This window comes from Chelon labrosus (genome assembly GCF_963514085.1).
Source record: "Chelon labrosus genome assembly, chromosome: 7".
Classification (NCBI taxonomy): Eukaryota; Metazoa; Chordata; class Actinopteri; order Mugiliformes; family Mugilidae; genus Chelon; species Chelon labrosus.
This window is the reverse complement of record NC_140343.1, coordinates 2,623,434-2,647,683: the sequence shown is the minus strand read 5'-3', so window position 1 is coordinate 2,647,683 and position 24,250 is coordinate 2,623,434. Positions and strand designations below refer to the sequence as shown.

The window sequence follows — 24,250 nt, the reverse complement described above, 5'->3', positions numbered from 1 at the left end:
TTTACTGCTTTAAATTGTGCTATTTTCCCCTCATTGAACCAATGTGCTTTTATTGTATATATTGTATTTTATTGTGTATAGCTGCTATGGCTTTATTTTTAAATTATCTTTATATGGCTATAGTTTCTATTTTTATTTAACCAAAAAGCGGCCAAACTGTATTTCGGACAATGACAATAAAAACTTCTTATTATTATTATTTATTATTTTATTTTTGTTATTTTTTTATTTACCTTTTTGTTTTATTATCACGAGGAAGAAAATATGCTGTAAAATATAAATGTATTATTTATCTGTTAAAAACTTAAACATACTGAAATAATTCCGATATTTTTACTGAATTTGTCATCAGTTGTCGTTGTGCGGAACCAATGTATAAAACTTTAGCCCCGCGCCGGATCATTATAGATGTGGGACGGGAGCGATGGAAAGATGGCGGCGGCTATGGTCCAAATGTCATGTTTGTACCGGGGTATGTTAGCGGTCAGGGCCACCGGCATCAGGACGCTGATCCCCGGATGGTCCCAGCGCAGTTCCGAGCCTTCTCGGTTCGGAAGGAGCCGGAGCTGGAGGAGAACCCGTACTACGACAAATACCAGGACAAGATCCAGAAGCTTCGCAGGTTAGCGGGCTAACTTGGCTAGCGGCGTCCTCCGTGATGTCCCCGAAACCCCTTTACAGAGTGTCTAATTTTAAAAATCATGTAATCTTTGACAGCTCAACACACACGCTTGTGTATCTTTTAAGATTTAATCTACAGTTTGACTAATTTATGATAAATTCGGCTGAGATTTAAATCATGTAGCATATTATTTTCTAATTTCATATTGAAATAAAATGATTAATCTGTTGGACTGTGGAAACGCGTAGAGGAAAAAAAAATGCAGCATCTGTCACAAATTTTAGTTTTAGTTTATCTTGAGGCAATGTATTTTACAAATAATAATAAAAAAAATTACTTCATAAATCAAATATCTTTAATAATATATACATTTCTGCAGAGTAATTAATAAACTTGGTGAATGGAGGTGTGATAGGAGCTGAAATCTCCTATCTTTTTATTTTCTAAATGAATGTGAAACACTAAATAAAACTAATAACTAAGTTGTATTGCCTTTTTGTTGTCAGAAAGACTGTAAAATATGCGTCAATATGCAAATATTCATTTGAGAAGCAAGGGAACAGAGATTTTCTAGTAAAATCATTCCCACATTTAACAACAACGACGCAGCATGAAGATGTCAAAAATTAAAAGGTGAATAAACCTTTTAGATGAACTCATTTGATTTCGTCTGACACCTCTTTCAGTTCCAAACCCCAGGAGTACAAGACCCGGCTGGAGAAGCGGCAGGACGTCAAGAAGGAGGTGCTCGGAGACTCCAAGCAGGCCGAGTTCATCCGGCTCATGGAGCAGGAGGTGGGCACCAGACGGGCTCAGAGCAGAAATGAGTTAAACTCAGACACTGACTCAGATTTCTAAGCAGATGGGGATTTATTTATTTTTTTTGTTGGCATCACATGATAGTCACCTCATTGATCTGGTGACGGTGCACATTTACATGTTCTGGATGTAACTGAGCTCATGTTGTTTTTTCTTTCTTTCTCTCAGTATAAAATTTTCTGTTTGTCTGTTTCTTTGCAGTTGGAGAAAAGAGACAAGATGGCCGCTGGCAATGAAGCACCAGGAGGTTTCACAAAGAACAAGGTGAGCAGTTTAAGAACTCTCTCTGTTTTTGCACAGATGCAGCAAGCGTAGCAGGGATTCACCGAGAAAATATTACCAGTCTTGGTTCACCTTTGCAATTTCTAGACATCCTTGGAAAGATGGTTGACTTGAAGATAAACCACCTTAGACTAGATTAGGTCACTTTTGAGAAGTCTTCCTATTAATATAGATGTTTAAAGATGTAAGGAAAGGGACTAATTGTTTCTGAAGTTATCTTTCTCATACTTTAAAATAGAGCAAGTTCCTTTTAACGCCATTCATTTTTTTAAAAGCACGATGAATGCATGCATGTTCTGTTTTCTGTTTGTGTCCTTGGTCCACACTGTAGTCTGGAAACCAGGAAGTGATCAAAGCAGTAGCTAACGCTGTGGAAAGAAAGCAGAAAATAAAGTGTGGCTGTAGTAAACCATTTCCCCTGTAGAGGCAGTAACACAATCCCTATTTCCGTCCATCGGTTAAACTGGGGCCATTGTGTTAATATCATCTGAGCTGATTATGATAACAAAGTGTGTGACAGACGTTTGTGTTGCTCTTCAGACGTTGGGCTCCATCCTGAACCTGGAGATGATCAAGGAGAAGACGGGGGAGGAGATTGCAGAGGTGAGTCTCAGAGGTGGTGGTGGTTTTTAGCCTCGTCTCCCGTCTGCACACTTCAGCCTGACACTAGTCTCTCCTCAGATCCTCACATCACTTCCTGTTTTATCTGAAACTGTTTTTGACCTCTGCTTCGTTTGCATGTTCTTCCTTCAGCTCTGGATGAAGTATTATTCCAGTAAGGACACGATCAGCGCCGTCATCCCGGTGAGCTCAACGCGGATGAAGTTCTACTTCTGACATTTGTTATTTTAGTTTTTTGCCTCAGTTTGTGTTTGTCTTTTTATCTTTTGAGTGAATGTGATATTGATATTCTCACGTTTTGCTCATTGGAGGTAGCCAGTGAAACATTTGAATAAACAGACAGCAGTGATGAGCAGCGTTCATATTGTCTCTGGTAATGATCTAGACACCTTTCATCTCTTTATATCATCAGACACAGATCTATGAGATGATTCTGAGCAGATCGAAGTCGTGTCCGATGGTAAGATTCCCCACGATCATCAGTTTGTGGTGGTTTTGTGAGTAAAAGTTATTTTTATTTATTTATTTTATTTAACCTCTCTTCCTCCCTGTGTTTCTGTCATCCTCAGTTTCTTTACGCTTTGCCTCAGAAGGAGGGCTATGAGTTCTTCGTGGGTCAGTGGTCCGGACACGAGCTCCACTTCACCTCCCTCATCAACGTCCAGGTAAACCTCCTGCGGGCTTCGAAAATATATATTTATTTACATCTTAAACGTCTCGTTCAGACCTCGATTAACATCCGTCCTGATCAGTCTGGTCTCACCTGTCCATCTCTAAGTCCCTGTCCATCTACCTGGTCTTAATATAAATGTGTCTCCACATGCGTCCCCAGCCAGCACTTGAGATCTGATCTCAGTTTGTGTGTCTGTAAATCAGCAGCGCCATCATGTGGTCAGTAGAATATTGTACCAGCTGCTGTCTCTAATGGATCTCAGAAGGCAAGGCAGCAAAGATTAATTGTGATTACCAGCCCTCATTTTTAACCTCTCCTAGTTTCTCTCTCCTGTTTGTTCAGACGCTGGGTGAGAACGCCCCCAGTCAGCTGATCCTCTACCACTACCCAGACCTGAAGGAGGAGAAGGGCATCGTGTTCATGACGGCGGAGATGGACCCCAAGTTTATAGTGAGTCCGTCTAAAAGACGACGCTAAAGAGTGAATCTTCCCGGGGTTATTATTTTAATCCCCTCTTCCTCTTCTTCCTCTTCTTCTCCTCAGACCGTCCACCAGGCTCAGTGCTTGGCCAATCAGGTGCAGCTGTTCTACGGCACGCAGAGGCAGGAGACGTACCGACTGGTGGAGACGTTTAACCACCACCCCGCGGACTTCAGACACATGTCGGTGATCGCGGAGCTGGAGCAGAGCGGCCTGAGCTCCGTTCCAGCCTCCGGGGGCTCGTAAGACGGACTGAACGCTCCCGGGAAAAGAAAAAAAAAAAACGCAAAGACATTTCGCTTTCCACTTGGATTCACCTGCTTCTCGTACCGTGTGTACAGGTTTTAGAAAGAAGAAGCTTCTCATGAACTCTGATGACCTTTCCTCATCTTGTTTGGAGCCAGAGGGAAATAATACGGTCCTGTTCATGGTAAACCTCCAGAAAGACTTTGTTAGCGCTGTTGCTAACCCCCCTCTACCCCCCCCCATCCAAACCACACAAATATGATGTTTAATAAATCATCTTCAAAACCTCACGTCCTTTAATCAGTGGATTTACTGATGGAATTTACCAAATCATTCAGATTTCTTTGATTTTCTTATGATACAAAGACGAGTCAACGGTCTGTGTGCTTATTGGTGTTTCAAGTTTGGTTTTAGACTCTAAAATAAGAGTTTATTTGATTTTCAATTTAAAAAGCAACAACAAAAAAATGCTAAACAAGTAAATTTAATGTTTCATCCTTAAATATATGAAAAAACTAAGTCTTAATATCAACTCTCTTTTCTTTTTAGACCACAGAAAATAAAAAAGGTCTTGGACTTAAATCTAAAAATCAGATAACAGTTGTTTTTTTTCCAGTTTTCGTTTCCGGTTTGAAACATATTGGTTTAATTGTTCGGCAGGACGCCGCGCTCTTACACTAGAGTGGGAGGAAATGTGCAGATGGTTTGTGGTGCAGAGAGGAGAGTCTAATAATCCACCAATAAATTAGAAAAATGAAACTGTACAAATGCATCTGCTGATGCTTCAGTCTGGACACGTCATCGCTGATGTTGTTCCTGGGTTCTTTGAGTGTTTTCATGTCTTTTGTACCTCGATTCATCGCTAACCAGCTCCTCGTAGTTGGAGAGCTTCCTGTGGAACCGTTAGCGTCAGTGTATCTGGTCACCGGTTGGTTGTTGTGTTTAATTTGGGAACTTAAGTCGTTGCCAGTGTGCTGCTGGGGTCAGGATGTCTGCAGACGATGTTGTCTTGGTGGAAGATTAGCTGCTCTCCAGCTCTGATGAAGATGATGGTGGGCTGAGTTTAGACCGAGCATCAACAGCAGTTGTCTCCAAGGATCGACTCAAGAAGGGTCCCGTGTTTTTGTCTTTGTACCGTCGCTCAATAAAAACCTTTCAGCTTTGGACCTCATGCTCACTCCTTGCCTCTTATCTGAGCAGATTCTCCTCCATCACCAACCGTAAAGAATTCAAATCAATGCAATAAAGTTAAAAAGTAGATTTAAAAAACAAAATATTTGAGTTAATGTGCTTCATTAAATTCCTGTTTTTGCTTTTTGATGCTTCCACTGTGCACGTTTAAGTCGCAGCAGCTGGGATGTGTTCTGTCTTCTCTGGAGTTTTTATTTTTATCTCTGTGGTGATGGGGACATGGAGCTGAAGGTGAGTCTATATTCAACCAGTTTGATGTTTTCCTTCTGTTCATGGTGTTTTTTTTTTTTTCCTGCAGTTGCACCATCAGAGGATCAAGGTAGAAACCAGGCTCACCATCTCAAGAAGACGACCCCAGGAACCCAACAGTGTCCCTTCTGACCAGGACCGTCCCGTCCACAAGCTCCTCAAAGAGGTAAGAATGTGTGTCATTCAGTTTTAGGTGGTGTTTTACTGCCCCCTAGTGACCATAAACGGATTACTGCAGCTGATCAGTGTTTTAATAATAATGAAACAGAATAATGAAATAAATTTGGAATAAAATAATAAATAAATGTGGAAATATAAAGACAAATAAATGTAGGAATGACTTAAAAAATGGAAATATAAAGAGGAATAAATGTAAGAATGACTTAAAAATGGAAATATAAAGAGGAATAAATAAAACAAATAAATGTGGAAATGTAAAGATAAATAAAATAAATGGAAATATAAAAAGGAACAAATAGAAACAATTAAATAAACGTGGAAATATTAAGAGGAATAAATAAAACAAACAAATAAATAAATAGAAATCCTCCATTTTTGTCTCAGCAGTCACGGATGTATTTTCCAGAACTAATAAAGCTAACCTGACTGAAAAAAAAAAAGAAAAAAAAAAAAAAAACTTAACAATAACAGCTGTTACTGGGTTGCACTTGAAAATCACATTTTTAACATGAACTTGAACAAATAAAACAAATGTGGAAATATAAATAGTATTAAATAATACAAATAAATGGAAATATAAAGAGAAATAAAACAAGTGGAAATATAAATAGGAATAAATAAAACAAAGATATAATATAAAGAGGAATAAATGTAAGAATAAATAAAAAAATAAACAGATGTTTTTGTTTTTGGTCTCAACCAACTCCTTGAGGGAACTATTTGTTTTTAAAGCTGCTGCTGCCTCCTCTGTTCACCAGCGCATCTCTAACTGTGTCTGCTTTTTATTTCTCTTTATATTTCCATTTACTGTGTTTTATGTATTCCTATTTATATTTCCACATTTATTTGTTTCTATTTATTCACCTTTTTTTATTCCTATTTACATTTTCACATTTATTTTTTATTTCTCTTTATATTTCCATTTATTTGTTTTATTTATTCCTTTTTACATTTCCACATTTAATTTTTTCTATTTATTCATCTTTTCATTTTCATATATTTATTTTTATTTATTCTTACATTTATTCCTCTTTGTATTTCCATTTATTTGTATTATTAATTCCTCTTTATTTCCACGTTTTTTTTTATTTATTCTTACATTTAGTCCACTTTATATTTCCACATTTATTATTTCTCTTTATATTTCCATTTATCTGTTTTATTTATTCCTATTTATATTTCCATTTGTATTATTTATTCCTCTTTATTTCCACATTTATTTTTTTCTCTTTATATTTCCATTTATTTGTGTTATTTATTCCTTTTAAATTTCCACGTTTATTTTTTTCATTTATTCATCTTTTTATTTCCACATTTATTTTTTATTCTTATTTATTCCAATTCATATTTCCATTTTTTATTTATTCCGATTTATATTTCCATTTATTTGTATTATTTAAAACTATTTATATTTTCACATTTATCAGTTTTATTTATTCAAGTTCACGTTAAAAATGTGACTTTCAAGTGAAACCCAGTAACAGCTGTTATTGTTAAGTTGAAGATATAAAATAGAGTTTTATTTTTTTTTTTTACAAATTTCAGGTTAGCTTTATTAGTTCTGGAAAATACATCCATGACTACTGAGACAGAAATGAAGGATTTATTTGTTTTCTTAATATTTTGATGAAATTAATAAAAAATAAAATTAATAATCTGATATAAAGATCTGTAATAATTAACCTCAGATAACTTCTACTGACACTGATGAACAAAAACTAGAAATAAATAATAATGTGATTTCAACTTTGTACCTTAAATGCTTATTTTGTGTTGATGTATCATAGAGTGGAGATAAATGTGTTCCATCTATTACAGTAAACACAACATTATTGTTCATTATTCAGTTTTGTTTTATTTACACATAAAGACAAATGCAGTGCAAATCCCCAAATGTTCATCAGGGACGGTCAGATATTCAGACAGTCAAAGAGTCAAACACACACAGACATCAAGTAGAGGAAACCACAGAGGACATGGACAAAAATGAATTCTCTCTGTGACGACACGACCGGCTCAATGCTTTTATTTTGTAATGTTTTTTTTATATATAAATACAGGAGACTAAACTATAATTGTGAATTGCCTCTTTTTGTCCTCTCTGGCTTTCCGTACTCGTGACTATGAACCACTATGGCACAAACATACACACAAACACACATGATCATTTTAAGCTGGACAAACGTTCTACAGTTCTAGACGTATCAAAAACAATACAAAACTTACAAAACAATAATAATAATAATAATTCAAACAGTGTTAATGAGAAGGAGACATCTAACGTTCAGCACAGAGGCTGGAGAATACTACGGTGGAGGCTTTGGAATAATCTTAATACGTCTTCTCTCTGCATCATGTTTTATTATTCCAACACACACGACCTCAAGGTTTCATTTTCATTATTGCAACAATAAAAACGACATAATTAACAAACGATTTGTCACAGTGCATTAGAGATACCGAAACTAAACAGTTACAAAACTAACTTCAAGTGCTTTTAATCATCTAGAAACGATGAAACTAAACACAAACGTGTGTCTGCTGATGTGTATGATGTTGGACTTCATCCTCAGAGAAGGGAAATATAAGACACGAGAGCTTTTAACATCCTTTACATTAATGTTACACATCGTTCTGTGTACAGGTCATGAGCCTTCACTCACTTTTATTTTGAACTGAAACAGGAAGTGAATGTCTGAAAAACTTAATTAGTCAATAAAAGTGGATTCCTGTTGTTGATGGAGCTAAATTCAGATCAGAGTTATCACCAAAAAAAAAACTAAACAAAAACAAAACCACCAGATTAAAGTTTATAAAAAGCACAGAAACGGTTTGTTCTGTCATGTTTCCACATTTAAATTCTCTTAAGAGTTAAAAGCTGCAGTCTTCTGGGCGTTTTCCCACACCTGTATAAGTTTAACTAATTAACTAATCACTGGTTGTTTTGAAGGTTTGTGTTTAAAACATGTTTGTCACAGTTATTTGTTGCAGAAAGTCTAAATTCTTCCCACTTTTCATCTTAAAAATTCCCCATCGTTGGCTTTGAGTTTCACTTCCATCGTTACGTGTGCAGCTTAAAGAACCAGGCAGTCGGAGTTTAAGACTTTAAGGTTCAGACGGACCGGAAGGAAACTTTAGAGTCTAGATGATATTTAACAAACAACCTAGAATGTGTTCAGCTCAGCTTCTAACGGACCTCATGCTTCAGTTTCTTCCAGTCTGTCTTTTATACTGTCATTTTTTGTGCTTTTATTTTGTAGTATTTTCTTGTACTTGCAGTTTATGGTAAAGATGGATGTCATGATAAGTTCCCCAAAAGTGAAGCCAAAGTAAACACGGTCAACGTCTCCAACGCTAACTGCATAAAAATAGATGAAGCTTTGTGAAGTCACACAAATGTTTCCTGAAGAGCAGTTTTGAAGCTCCAGAGCCTGACTCCACCTAACTAATTAAAAAAAAAATGTAAGCCTTAATTTAATTTAAACAAGTGAATTTAAGTACATTTGACATAAATAGAGACCCAAACAGTTTTTTGTATCTGCTGTAAAGTTGGACATTTTAACATGGAGGTCTGTGGAGATTGACTCAGTTTTGGAACCAGCCTCTAGTGGAGATTTGAGGAACTGCAGTTCCACCTTGGCTTCATTTTTCAAACCAGTTTGTCTTCATCACCTTCTCAATACTGCACAGGTTTCTGAACCTTCATCTGGATGTTTGGCTTCACTTTTGTACCATGAGAGGAAGTGGGAACATGTCAGCCATCTTTGTGTGCAGCCGTCGGCTCCTTCTGCTTCATTCTTGTAGAATAAACATCACGTAACAAAGTGTTCTACCTGCCACTGTATGTGTGCGTCCACATAAAGAGAGGAGCTAATCAACACTGTTTTTTTTCTGTCACAGCTTTGCGTTATCACCCACCTCCACCAACATAGGCGCTCAGAGCTGGTTGAGGTCGTACCCCGTGGTCGTACCCCGTGGTCGTACCCCGTGGTCGTACCTCGTGGTCGTACCCCGTGGTCGTACCTCGTGGTCGTACCTCGTGCTCCACTGCTGTGATTCCCTGAGAGGTTCCTCTCCAGTCTTGTCTCAGTACATGGCCTCGGTGTCTCGGATGCTTCCAAAGGACAAACTGAAAGTGCTCCCGAGTCTCTTTGTGACGCCGCTGCCTTCCCTCTTTTTCTTCCTGTTCCAGTTCAACAAGGAGGCGGAGCTCTGGCCCTTAGCCCCGCCCAGCAGGCGCTGCCGAGCGTTTTCCTTGTCGCTGACGTGGGACAGCATGATGGCCCTCCTCTCCACCTGTTAACACGCTCAGGTAAGAACACATCCGTCTGTAACAGCAGCCACCAGCATCTCAAACATACGTCTACTCACCTGTGTGTCGTGTGAGTGTAACGTGACCACGCTGATCTCGACTCCTCTGTCGCTGCAGCTCTTTAACATGTGGACCACCTCCCCGTGTTTGGCCCACTTACAGTCCTGTCCGTCCACTGCCACTATGTAGTCTCCTTCCCTGAGTCCTGCCTCCTGAAAAACACAAGATCATTAACATCTGCATTTTTCTGCAAATCACATTTGGCCTCGCTGTCTTTCAGGCCGAAATTTTTTTTTTTTAAACTCAATCCTAGTTGCTCCAATGATGTTATTTTTTGTACTCATGCTTATTTTTCCTTTTCCTGTCTGTAACTGTATGAAATGTCTGCTTCCTTTTCAGAGTTTGTCTCACCTCTGCACATCCTCCAGGCACCACCCCGGCCACCAGGACAGGAGAGTCTCCTCTGAGTGTGAGACCCAGTCCTCCTTCTCTCCTCTGCAGGCAGATCACACGCACCGGGCCCCATCGAGCCCTCGCACAAAACACTGACAGGGGCCCCTGCAGCACAGAGAAGCGTCATCTTCAACCCACATCACATTTTGTTTTTATTTCATCTTTAGTGCTAACTTCCCGTGGGTCTTACCAGTCTTTGGAAGATGTCTGTGACTTGGACTGTGGAGAAGTTGGGTGGAGTGATGTCTGGTTTCTGGTTGGTGTGAGCTGTCAACAGAAGAAGAAGAAGCCACCGTCACTTACTGTCATTTAACGGTGGTTGGAGTGGAGGTTAAATGTGTTTGATTGACGTTAATGTTCCAGATGTGGCTTACACTGTATCTCTGGAGCCTCTGCGGTCTCATCAAAGTCGTCCTCTCGGTCCAGCTCTGAGTATTTGTCCAGCGAGCGTTTGTGTGTGAGGGACAGTACGTCCTGCAGGATGTCCATCTTCCTCAGGATCTTACACAGACTGTGGACACGCATGGCCTCCTCATGTCTGATCACTGCACGCCGCAGGTGAGCTTTACCTTAAGGTGAGCACGGGAGGTGTTAAAACGTTTAGAGGGTTTCATAGCGACACAGTTCCCGCTCGTTAAAATGCACCTGATGTTTCTGAACTCACCCAGCTTTCGTCTTTTTTCAGGATCTTGTAGAACCTGGCTGAGAGGTGGCCCTGCAGGAACGTTGACGTAGAACTGAAGGAAGGCCTTCTCTGCTTCCTCATCTCCCTCCTCCGCCTCAGCAGACACTATGGGGTGAGATGTATGAGTGAGTTTAATGGCTGAATCCTGGTCTGTGCATTTGTTTGTGTTTCAAGTTTGTTTTTAAAACCAGAAATTAAAACGTGAAAAACTACTTGAACTGCTATTTGATCTTGATTTTTTTAAATCCCAAAAAACTGAACAAATAAAAACCTTTTCTTTTATCTTAGTCTAAAAGAAAAAAGAGAATGTTAAATACTAAAAGTAAATGTTGATGTAGAATCACTAGTCATTATGTGATTTAGTGTTTTACTTACACATGTGGTCACAGAGGGCAACAGCAGCGTAGTAGTGTGACAGAGCGCGGAAGTGTTCAGACTTGACCTGAACCATGGACGCCCATGAAAAGGGCACGTAGTCCTTCATCAGAGGCTGCGTCATGCTCTGCTGCACCAACAGGTAAACGTCTGACACCTACAGGACGCAGACACACAGAGAGAGAGAGAGGGTTACCACAACAGTAACGACACCAGATGAACCAGAGTCGTGTCAACTCACCCGTGCAGCCTCTTGTGCCAGGCAGAGTTGGGAGGTGAAGTGTGTGGTGTCCTGTGTGGTGAGTGTGACGCGCTCAAACACACACTCCTGCACCTGGGCGATCATCAGCCGGACCAGCATGCAGAGCGACGGGCCGCTCATGTCCAGGCTCGGAGCGTTGGAGAAGTTCTCTTTAAGGTAATTGAACGCACCTGAACAGACACACAGAGAAGGAAATGAGTATTAGAGACGTCCCGGGTCGGTATCGTGGCTTCTCCTGACACTTTTAAAATGACTGGGTCTGGGGACGAAGAAAATCTTGATCAGGACATCTCTAATAACTGTACATGACAAAAAACAACAACATGCATTTAAATGGAGTAGAGCAAGACACTGGAAGCATTAAACAATAGACTATCAAAGCTAAAAACCAATCAGCTGCAGCTTTAGATTTATATAAATAAATGAGATGAGGGTCAAATGTTTAAACATGACTAAGGTGAGCAGGTTCAGCTGCCTTTGTGTAAAACCATCTTCTGTTTTCTTGAACAAAGCCAGTGTTCTGTTTCAGTACCTGCAGCTCTTTGAAAGGCGTCTACAGCTCTGTCTATGCCAGCGGTCGCAGAGCGGTCCTGACGGGCTCCGATCTGCGTGTAGAGAGCAGCGATGTTGAACAGCACGCTTCCCTTCTCAAAGGCCAACGCACGCTGATACGACGGGACGCCTGTCAGAGAGTCGTACCTGGGAGACGAAGAAAAAGGGAAGAAATCGTTATTACACTGCAGCTTTTGCAAAAAATAAAATTAAAAATGTCACGTTCACTGTATGCTTTTACTGTATTGTCTTGTCAAAGCTGCACGAGCCGTCCTGAATGAATCTGAGGAGGTTTCTTCATAAAACGGTGTATGTTGCCTTTATGTTTATGTCTTGTGTTGCTACTATAAGTATAATCTGTCTTTACTGTCGTTATAAAACCTGCAATTATTCACAAAATACAGTGGTTACCAAGAAAAAAGGTCACACTTTATCTACAATTAATCATTAAACCAAACTAGAAAAGGTAGTAGAGTAAAATATGTTCAGACTAAAAGGCAAACTGTATGTTATGATTTTATTTTTTTTAAAAACAACACAGAAACAATCTCGCCATAAAACCTTAAATTTAAAAACAATATCTCCAGTTTCTTTTTGGGTGAGCTGTAGAATTATTTATTCTATATTCTATCTATATCATTAATATTCATATTCAGAATGGCATGTAATTCATTTAAGACACAGACAAATGGAAACTACTGACAACTAAGAAAAGCTCGTTCAGCTGATTTTTCTTTATCATTAGTTAACGTATTAATTAAGGTTACCTCACTTTGTTTAACTTGATATAACCCTCTGACTTTAGCCGTCTCTCTGTGGTTAGAGGATAGTAACTGCAGTCTGAGCAGCAATGAAACACATTTTTGTTTCCTAATATTTTTGAATAATGTCAGAGGTTATACTTCAGTTTTGACCAGATACGTAGTCGCTGAGCTCTGCCTCTACAGGGACCACTTATAAAATGAAACGGTGTCCTACCAGTGGAAGTGAACACCCAGGTTCCTGTGAGCAGGGAAGAAGCGCTGGTCCAGGTAGTAGAGCTGGTTGTAGTACTCCATGAGCAGCTCCAGGCCGGCCTGGTTACGACTGGGTGTGCGCATGGCCTGGCCCGGAGAAACAAATATATATATAAAAACAAATCTAATGTTTCTCTTTCTCCCTGCTGCAGGAGGTATACTCTGCCTTTTTTGTTTTGTAGGAGTTTGTATTATTTATTAACCTGTCTGAGCTCCATAAGCTCCTTGATCTCCTTGTCGTAGAGAGAGCTGTCCTCGCCGTAGTGCTCACAGATGAAGTCCTGTGAGAGGAGACAGGAGAGGAGTCTTACAAATTTTGCATCAATGCTAAAAGAATACTTGCAAAATAAAGCTAACAGGGTTGTTCTACTACTTCAATATTTTAAGCTTCTCTATGACTTCTATTCTCCTAAAGAAAGAGAAACTTGATGAATAAATACAAAGGACGGCGTCTTCACCTGGATAGTTACTGTGAAATCCACCTCTTTGGTTTCTTTTAGGCCCAGTGGGATCATGGGAACGTTGACGGTCTCACTGTGAAAAGAGAAATAAATACTGTATGTATGCATCCGTGTGTGTGTGTAATCTTTCACATAAGTAAACACTCAAATACACGTGAAGGGCATGTTTTAACTGATCAAGTCAGCGCTGCCATCTGCTAGTCTTAAACCCAGCAGGCACTCCGCTCAGGGCTTCATCCTGCTAATAAGCAAGGATAAAGCCAGGTATTAACCCCTCGCAGCCCGACACCCCCCACAGTCACCACAAATGTGGACGCCATGTCCATGACACTAAGCAGGGGATTTATCCCTGCCGTGACCTGGGGCCGCAGAGGAAAAAAATAAATCTCCAGGCTGTGACGGACTACAAGTTCATAGCTCTACACTCTCATTTACATAATTCTCTAGCTGTTTACAATAACCTTCACACCTAATTGCAATTTAAAAGGACAGCTCTTTTTTTATATATATATAGTTATATGAGCCACTTATCCTACAGTAAATAGTGGTAAGCAAACAGGAGTACCAGCACAGAACGGGGTCTGCATCAAGATGTAATCTAGCCATCAAATACAAATCAATATCAGTTTAAGTGAATGAAATATTTATAACATTATCACAGCTTAACTTTCCCCCCACAGGCAGGTTTCTTCCCCCAGGTAACTAAAGCCAGTAGAATCTCTCTCTCTCTTTTAAACCTAGCTTTGTTTTTGTTTAACCCATTAAGAGTCATTGTCATTGGAGTTTGACAGGTTTGAAGAGAGAGCATAGATTGTGCTTCAAGTTAAAGCAGTGACAATATTCTAGGGCTGCAACAAATGACTATTTTTCAATAACAGTCACGTCTATGTGGGAGGAAACACAGCAGACAGAGGGAGAACGTGGAACTCCACACAGACAGAGCCCAGCCGGCCAGCAGGTTAGAACCCACAACCTTTAGTCTGTGATTAAAACCACTGCTAAAGGTTGTTTACATCCACTTAGAGCAAAACATTAATGTAAATCTATGTTGTTTAGTTTTATTGGTCTATATGTGCAGAAACAATCTGCTTACCACAAATGGTTTGAAAGCAGCGCTGCCAAACCAAATTATAATTTAGTAAAAAGAATAAACATGAACTGGTCCTCACACAGATCAGAGTGCAGGAGGACTTACACCCAGGGCACAATGGGGACGCAAACATACAACAGAGCCTTGTTTTCACTAATTATAATTCTCATTAGTCTAATGAGCGTGGCCTGGAATGCGTGGGACAGATAATAACTGGACCATGATTGATGTGTGTGTGAGAGCTGTCTACCTGTCTGTCTGGTACACCTCCATGTTGCTGTTGAGCTCCTCCAGTTCTTCTTTGAGCAGCTGCAGGTTGGAGTTGACGAAGCTGAGCTCCATGGCCACCGTCTCCTTCACCTTGTTGTTGGTCGTCGCCCTGCAAAATAAAAACACATGATCTCATCCTTCATACAACACACCACAGACTGACAGTAACAAGCCTCTATTTCATATGTGACAGGGCAGTTTCTTCAAAAGACAAACTTGATTTCCTGCCTTTGAGCAGAAGGTTCAACATTACAGACGTGACAACCCTCTAAGCCACAACACATATGAAATATAACGTGTGTAGTCAGCCCGAGAATCTGTTGTAAACAAAGATCAGCATCGTAATCAATATGCAATTTCTTTAGCTATACACTAAGAGGACCTTATTCATAATCATCTGTTAATGGCTTCAGATTTAAAGATTAACCCATTCAGGCCTAAACACTCTTCTGTAAACCCCCTCTCAAAACCTGAGGTTCTTCAGAATATGTCAACACTTAAACCTTAATTTCTCAGGCTCTGTAGCAGATAAAAACATGAGATAAAAAGCATTTGACAGCTTATTCTTTGGCTTTCAACTTGACTGACTTGCTAGGGCATAATCTTCAAATGCATTTTTTTTAAAAATCAATAAACACCAAACATTTTTTGAAAATCAGTGAAGATCTATTTTTTCAATTACTTCGTCAATATCACTTCCTTCACTTGAGTCAGCCATGACGGATCGCTAGCACGGTGTTTAAAATTTTCGACCAAAACATACTCCACGTGTCAGGCTTATTTCGACCAGTCACAAAGCGTTTTATTAGTCACATGAGTTTAAATAAAATCCCTAAGCATCTCTGTCACTCAGCCCAAGAATATTTCAGCCAATCACAGTACATATAATTGGCCATGTGCCTCGAAAAAGACGACAACGCTCAAAATGACACAGACGCGTTTGCCGGCCTTAATGGTAACGACGCACAGATGCGTGATCCGGTCTGAATGGGTTAAATGATAACTGCAAAATAATATAATGCAATAAAAAAAATACACACATTCCACAGGCTATAGTTAAATATTAACGTTTTATAATTACTAATCATTAGTCTCAAATGAGGAGATTAGCAACTTCTTTGCTTTACATCAGCTCAAACTGAATTACATTAAGGTACACGCTACACAACAGGATGAGATTAGTGGATGTTATCAATGTTGATGAAATTCTGAGAAAATATACTTTTGGCGATGCAAAGTGGGCAGTACCCAAGTTAAAGTTATCTCAACTTAGAGGGGACGACCAATGAGAGCAACCGATGCAGTCCATTGATGAACCCATCATCTGAAAACTCAAAGTAATTCAGTTTGAGCTGATGTCAAACAACAAAGTAGTTGCTAATCTCCTGATTTGAGAGACCACCTAATTCATGATTTGGTGGTCTGCTTTATAACACAGCCTGGCGTCGCAAATTAAACAACAGAGCTAAAAACTGACGGCAGGTGGATGCAATCGAGTCATTCACTGAGAGATTCCCTCTACAAAGAGCATGTCTGTCTTTAATTCATGCAGCCCTCTCCTCCACCCTCTCCTCCACCCTCTCCTCCATCATCTGCTGCTCATTCAGCCTCAGACTCTATTCTCCTCCTCCAAACTCAGGGGGGGAAGGATCTCAGCGCTGAGTAAAGCCGAGCTCACGCTGCTGCCTGCCTAGGGTTAACAACACAATGTTCCAGGAAATCTGAGGAGTCACTGGGTTGCCATGGCGACTGATGATATACACTTAGCTGGAAAAGGGGTTACAAGAAATTCCCCTAATTACTGAGCAAACACGGCTCGACGATAAGACGACACTGAGGTGCGTCTGTCTGCGCAGGGACGAGGCGATGGAAATAAATCGTGATTAACTGGCAGGAATGACGCAGCAGCTTTAATATAATAATATTTTTAAACATGACGGCATCATCCTGGAAGACTTTTCCACATTTCAAGTCTCTTATTTTTATTGGCTAGGAAGCTAGAAAGAGCTACTATTATTTAACTGGGAGGCTAGGAAGCAGGACTTTGCCCGTATGTTTGGATGTGACATTAAATCTTTTCTATCAGATATTATATGTGTCAACATGAAACTTATTTTAATGTTAAACGGATTTTAAAAAAGGCTTGGTTTCCTCTAAATTAAGTCATCAACTCTCAGGAGAACAGGGAGGAGACAGATCCAGATGAAATCTCAAACTGTTAAAGAATTAATTTAATAAACTGTTCCTGGTTTTACATAATTGTTAACTTTATACCTTTGGATTTTGGACATGAGCAAACCAGACGTAAGATCTGAAGACATCCCTTTGAACTGTTTTTATTTTATCATGTGATTCTCGACTGAACAAGGGTCAAACATGCAACTGAAGCTCACACCTTTCAGCTCCTCTTAAATAATCTTAATCTGTCCAGTTAGACCATAACCTCTCTCTTCATCTGTCCCTCTCCCAGTCTCTCTCTCTCTCTCTCTCTCTCTTCTCTCACACACCCACACACACACACACACACATCTAGGATCAGGCCAAGGGCAATCTGATAAGTCAGCTTTAAATGGGCTGCCAAATATCCCCTCCACACACACCCACTTGCACGCATCACATACTGCAGCTTTTAAGGCCAAAGCGGTTCATTCTTACTCATGATATGAAGCATCAGAAAAGCAGAGGAGTTTTTGGAGTAAGTTACAATATTTTCTGTAATACCTTTAATAACTTAAATCATCTGCAGCACTCATCATGACGTGTCTTCATCAGCCGGGCCACACACCCCGATGCGTTACAACCTCTCATTCAGCCGTAATCAACCCCCCGCACCCACACCACCATCCTTTTCTTTTCCACAACAGTTTCACAGTGAGTGAAGTGGAAAAAGAAAAGCTGGATGTTTTGTGACTATTCCAGTTGACCGGAAAGGGGGAGGACAGGAGGGGGGGAGAAAAAAAAGGACTGACAGTGCCAGACAAATAAATAGAGGGGGGGGGATGAGCTTGCCGGTGCTCCGTCGCATGGGAACAGGACGGAGGCGGACACAAAGCCGGCTGATTACAGGCCGGTAGGCTGTGTGGGGGTCCTCTTTGTCTCTGTAACCGAGCGTCCCCAATAGAAAAGGCAGGAGCGCTTGTTTTACTTCCCCTTAACTGAGTCATCACCTTTTATGATAAACTGTTTGAAGCAGGCTAAAAAACTGAGATAAGGAGAGAGATCCAAAACACTAAATATCCACCTGTTGCACATGAAATGATAATTTAAAAGACTTTTAATTATGAATTCAGTTTATGTTTTTTTTTACCCCTTATCAAAAGTCCACAACACAAAGACATTAGGTTTACTATCACATAAGACAAAGACAACTCACAAGTTAATAATGATTGTATGTTAAGCTCTAGGTTTACATAAGTAAATAAAGTAATACATTTTAGACAATTAGTGAGGCAAAAACAACGATCTGTAGATGTCCCTTTGGATTTCTTTCTGGAATAATAACACTACACAGACTAAACTAATTAGTACCAATATCATCCCTCCATCCCTGAGAACGATCTTGGTGAAATCTAATCAGCCGTAGCCAAACAAGTCCTGGGATAAAAGTGAGTTTGTGTTAAATTAAAGGCACCGTTTCTTTCTGAGTTGATCTTATTAGATTCTGACACGGCACCACTTAGGAGGCAGAAAGTAGCTCCTTGCTTTAATTAAGAGCCTCCTCCTCCTCCTCCTCCTCCTCCTCCTTTCACTCCCAAATTGAATCTTTATGAGTAAGGTTAGCGGCAGCGAGTTCCCTGCATCTGTGTTATCAGAGAGTAGAGCACAGTGGGCTATTCAAGCTGTAAACTCAAAACTGCCACAACAAAAGAGGAGACCAAAATGTATGCACATATATTAAACGTATAGTCCCAGGCTCTGTACTCATTTATTTCTGAGAGGGTAATAAACATGCACAGGCTGAGGATTAGTTGAGCGGAGAGGGGAAGAGACACGGAGAGAAGCTGGATAAAGATGACGCTAATGTTCTCAGAGAGAATACTTTGATGTGCTGCCACCATTTCTTTTTTCTTTTTCTTAAATCCCTCTCTTTCTCCACAAATCAAACTCTCGGGTGCTGCGTGAATGACAGCCGGGATGTTGGCGCTCACACTGCCAGATTATACAACGCAGACAACAAAACATGGTTAAAAGTAGACGGGCACATAAACACGCATGTTCACGCACTGTGAACACAAACAGAGCCGTAAAACTGGGTGGTGCTGTGTGTGTGTGTGTGTGTCTTTAGGAGGGGAGCGACCTCTGACCTTTTCCCATCACTGGACTGCACCACGAATGTGACAGGGCCAACGAGTCAACAAAGAGCAACCAACACAGATGAGACCAGAAAAGAAGTTTCTCTCTACACCTAAAGTGGTGATGGGGAGCTTGGAGCATCAGGTGAACCCAGAAGGAGCGATAGCAAAAGACGGTGACGGCAAGAAGAGCTAGCTCTGTGCATACGCTAGCAATATTTATATGTTCTGCTTGTTTAAATATTAGTATTTGCAATGGGAACTGTACAAAAGGGCTACTCACGCAACCAGAACCTGCAATATCCACTAGCAGCCAACTAGACTACAAAGAGTTTGGTGACAAGTGAATTGTTCTATATATTGAGAGGACTTTATAGAGGAAATTGTCTTTAAAAGCCTTTAAATCCTGTTTTACACACAAGAAACTTAAGTAACTGCATTATTTAATGTCTTGAATCAAGGTTAGAAATATAAGGACGCAACTTAAACATGTTTCAACCAAGAAAACAGGAAAGATAAGCAAGATAATGTCAGCATTTTCACCACAAACGTCCAGTGGCAGTGGTCTAAGCTCGTCCCAGCAGCTCACCTGAACAGGTTCTCTGCTCCGGCCCTCATTCTCATCTCCTTGTTGATCTGCTGGTTGATGCGAGCTCTTCGATGCTGCAGTTTACTGCGCTGAGTCAGGGCGAAAGGATCACACCCCTGCTGAGAGGACAAGGAAACAACAGAAGCAAAGGAAGTGATTCAGGGTGATTATAGCAGCAGCAAACTGGACCAAGATATTTTTCTCTTTCTACAGCAACTGTGGTACAAAGTATAAGTGGGTTTTGCACACAGTCGGGTCATACTGGTAATCATCATAATGCATTGACTTCAAGTTTAACCAGTAGTAACCTAAAGCGTTTTATTTATGGAGTTTGGTGGCAGAAGGATGCTGCCTGGATGGAGATCTACCTGAGAAGCTTGTAAATAAAAATACCTCACGTAGCCACCTCAATCAGAACAGACTGTCCTGATCAGAAGCAATTTTCAATCTGATTTGAGAGGGGTGGTGTAAATGATTGATTTTCAGTTCAGTATTAAAATATTAGCTCCTAATAACCATGTAAGACCTTGATCTGATGGATGAAGGACAGAACTGGACAAAGCTGGAATTGATGCGACTCCATCTTGGAGATCATCGTCTACTGAACAAATTCAACGTTTTCAATAAAGCTGGGAAAAATAAACTTCTTCTTCTGTTATATTTTCAGCAGATTTGACACTAGACAGCGGTACCACTTTGTTTTGGGGCATGTAAACACGTATATCCGCTCAGATCATCTTATTTAGCGTCCCTGTAAACAGTTACAATCTCTGACTATGTTTACATGGATGATATTTCTTCAGTTGGACTGATTTTAAATCATTACGTACCGAAACTGAAGAGCATTTCGGATTTTTAACTTTGTAAAAGAGCGATTTTACGGAATAACAATATGCTTAACAAGATGTGGTGATATGTCAGAGCCGTGTGTCTCTGCTAAGATTTAACAGCCTCTTAAGCCTCACTTCAACAGGCAGTTTGCCAACAACACCTCCCCACAGCGGATTGTTAAACATCTGCTCACTGAAATCAGCATAATGCATCACAGCTTCAACACTTAAAGGTAAACAGATGTACACTTTCATGACAGATGCAGGGGTAGTACTGTAAACACGCTGAATACTCCCCTTCCTTATCCCCGTAGCTCCCTTCCATCACCTCCTCTACCCGTCTCCCAGCCACACGGTTCGCTTTATGTGCATTTCTGGGGTTTTTTCTCACACTCTTTCTGCCTTTATCTTTCACGTTCCCTCTCACCCAGTTAGGGTGTTTGTTTGGCGTGCTCGCGTCAAGTAATCTCCAGAGTGCCTGTGTGGATTAGGCTTCTGGCCGAGCTCCCACCTCTGCTCTACCATCAGGAGGATGGAGGCAGCTCGACATCTGTGCAGGTAAAATCTAAAAGGTGACTTCACATCTGAACATCTATCTTGAACAGCAAAACTGATCAGAGTTTACTTTAATTGTCGAGGCCGTAATCATGGATTTCTTTTTCCATTCAAACCAGAAATATTCCCACAGGTGAACAGATAGCTCCGTTCATAAGACCTGTGAACAAATGCTGGTGCAAAGTTTAAGATAATTAAAAGCCCTGTCGACCCGAATGACAAAAATACTGTGTTCTGCTGTTTTAAGATACTCACCTCTGAGATTTCTGCTGCTATCCAAAAACAAAAGGAGTTGAAAGAACTTTAATTTATAACTCCACGCTAAACAAACACATTTGTGAAGATTCAAAGTCATCCAGGAGAGGGTACATCCAATAAAGAAACCTAAAACAAAGGCAACTGTTAAATCCTCTTGAAGACATTTCCTCCAAGCAGCTTCTTCAGTTCTAAATGACTGGTGCGAAGTTTATGTTTTTATTAAGAACATCTGTGGGTGGAGTCCACACCACATTTGTGGAAGTAAAGTCAGCATTTTGTGAAGATGCACAACATACGTTCTTCAACACTTCTTAAACTCGGGACGATAAGCGAGCTGACTGAAAGATCTGATATCAATTCATCAACTCCTGGGATCGACTTTTTATTAAAAATGCCATTACCTACATCCTCTCTCGTTAGGACTCCCATTGCAAAGACGTTAGTCCACACGTGTGAGTGAGATCCAAAACAAGACAGAGGTGCCAACTCCGAGAGCAGACGCCTGGAAGCTGATTGGATTTAAAAAAGTATGACGACAGAGAAGAGCTGCACAAAAGCAAAGCCACGAGAAAGATGTGCCAGCTAGAGATAAAATATTACAGAAATACCACGGGTCTCTGAAGCCGCTGACAACATTAGTTCTGTGAAAATCTCTTTCATAATTAAGCAAATTTTGTTTCCTAAACTATCAAACCATCAAAGTGAATCCATACTGAGACACCCAGCCTTACATCACAATGTTGCCTTCATATTTAAACTCCATGAGCAATAATCTGTCCACCTCCATTGTGTTGTGGTCAAAAACACCAGAAAGGGATCAAAACAATACAAATAATGTGAAGTCTGTGATTTCTGCTGCTACCTAAACTCAAAGCAGGTGAATAAAATATAATTTATGGAGCTCACATATAAAATTCAATGTCGGTAGATCTTTCCAGACAAAGGAGATGTATGCCATGCTAATCAAAGAGTCCACGACGGGTTTGCAGGTATCACAAGTAGAATTAGCATTGTGCTTTCGAGAAAATACACAAGATATCTACGTTGAACCAATGAAATGACCACGATGTTTAAATAATTCACCTCCATCACGCTTCAGATGATCAAGTCGAGGCCAATATGACAAAACACAGGCAAACACATTTAAAAACACCAGACAGGAAGACGAATAATATAAATAATGTGACGTCTGTGATTGCAAAAATACAAAATTCAACATTAGCGGATGTTTTCAGACGAAGGAGGAGCACGTCATGTTAATCAAAGAGTCCACAACACGTTTGCGAGTACCTTAAGTAGAACTATCGTTGTCCCTTTGAGGAAATATGCGAGATAACTTAGTCGACCTACCCAAAGGAAAATGAACACTTCCTAAACTTGTGAGCCCTGGACGATAAGGAAACAAACTGACAGGCCTGTTCCAGCCTTTGTCAAAATATTGTTCCGACATTTAAACTCCACGATCAGTAGTTCAGTCCAAATACACCTAATAACAGCAGGCGGGGAGACGAATGATAAATAATCTGAAGTCTGAGAAGAGTACGCTGCCTTATCTTAAGTAAGGTTGAGTTTATGAGAAAATACACAACATATCTTTGACGACTGACACAGAAGAGGGTTTTATGCACACTTCCTAAATGTTAAACCAACAGCAAAGTGGAAAAACCAACGCATCCACATCACACTACTCATTTTTAACTCATTTTTAACTGTAATATATCACAACTAATAATGTCCACAATAAGCTCACTCCAAATTCATCTTGTCCACATTCATCTTTTAAAGTTCAGGGTTATTTTATTATGTTAAAGGTCCAGATTATCACCACTTTCTTGTTTATTTACTATTGTTTAAAGATGGAGCCTCTGCAGTATGGTTCACATGAGTTCTTCTTGTAATTAAAGTGTTTTTTTCTGGGGGATAAATTAAAGTGTGTGTGGTTATTTTATTTAACTTTCCCCCCTCGTGTTTACAGTGTGTAAGAGTCGGTGTGTCCCACCTTTCGGATGCTCCCACCCTGGCTGCCATCTGCGGGTAACGTTAGGGGCATGTCCTCCTCGTCGTCCGAAGCTCCGTCTGACAGGGACATCTCAAACTCTCTGTGGACGTTAATACCAACTTTATTTACACCCACAAGTCTCAGTGATGCTTGTCACACACCGCGGTGTACTTTAAACACAGCCCTCGGCCGTTAAACGTTGTCAAATAAACGGCTGTCAACAACATTTTAACTGAAACCGCTCGTTCACTTTAGCTAACCACTTGCCTTGTCGCAGGTTCCTCCATCGTGAAGCGACGACCCCGGCGGCCAAAAAGTGCCTACATGTCTCCAAACTTGTTCGTCAACTTCAGAAAAACACAAAACCCCAAGAGAAATCCGACAGTAGATTAACTTTTCCCACTCCTGAAGACAACTCCGTGATAGATACCACCTCCTCCGCTCGCTACTCTTTTTTTTTCTTTTTCTGACTTGAGTGCGCTGCAGCTGCAAGAGCTTATTCTCAGAGGCGGGCCGCGAATGGAGACGCTAGCCAATCACGTTGCAGTAATTATGAGTGACAGCAAATGTAACAAATCAAAGGGAGGATGTGGACCGAACACAGACAGCGCTGACCAATCGGCTGAGCCGAAACGCACACGGCGTCCCCCTGCTTAGCGGGCCGTTGCTGTGGTAACGCCAGGGTTGTGGCTCGTGTGTGTGTGTCCGAAAAGATTGGAGAAGCTCCGCCTCTCAGTGGGACCGAAAACATGAATATTAATGAGGCTTATTGAATAATATAATTATTAACGACGTGATTTATTCTCTTACTATTATTATGTTTGAAGCAAATAGCATTTTAATACTTGTGAGTGCCTAAAAATAATTTTTTTCCATTTTTGTATGCCT

At 40.3% G+C, this 24,250-nt stretch overlaps 2 protein-coding genes across 2 annotated transcripts; one reads left to right on the top strand and one right to left on the bottom strand.

The window, feature by feature from the left end:
- Positions 1-408: 408 nt before the first annotated feature.
- Positions 409-5,003, top strand: atpaf1 (ATP synthase mitochondrial F1 complex assembly factor 1; the record flags this gene model as incomplete). Its single annotated transcript, XM_084547659.1, is given in 10 exon segments — positions 409-517; positions 520-622; positions 1,309-1,417; positions 1,643-1,705; positions 2,264-2,326; positions 2,477-2,527; positions 2,757-2,804; positions 2,914-3,009; positions 3,360-3,467; positions 3,561-5,003. Coding segments are annotated over 10 exon segments (933 nt in total). The 3' UTR covers positions 3,744-5,003.
- Positions 5,004-7,581: 2,578 nt separating this feature from the next.
- On the bottom strand, positions 7,582-23,649 carry rhpn1 (rhophilin, Rho GTPase binding protein 1; the record flags this gene model as incomplete). The annotated part of the gene is made up of 16 exons (XM_084548975.1): positions 7,582-9,659; positions 9,735-9,887; positions 10,087-10,233; positions 10,319-10,395; positions 10,503-10,697; positions 10,793-10,918; positions 11,189-11,345; positions 11,430-11,620; positions 11,983-12,149; positions 12,981-13,105; positions 13,222-13,299; positions 13,477-13,552; positions 14,820-14,948; positions 19,721-19,836; positions 23,363-23,462; positions 23,630-23,649. 16 exons carry the CDS (start codon positions 23,647-23,649, stop codon positions 9,450-9,452), a joined length of 2,067 nt encoding a protein of 688 aa, XP_084405101.1. The 3' UTR covers positions 7,582-9,449.
- Positions 23,650-24,250: the final 601 nt, after the last annotated feature.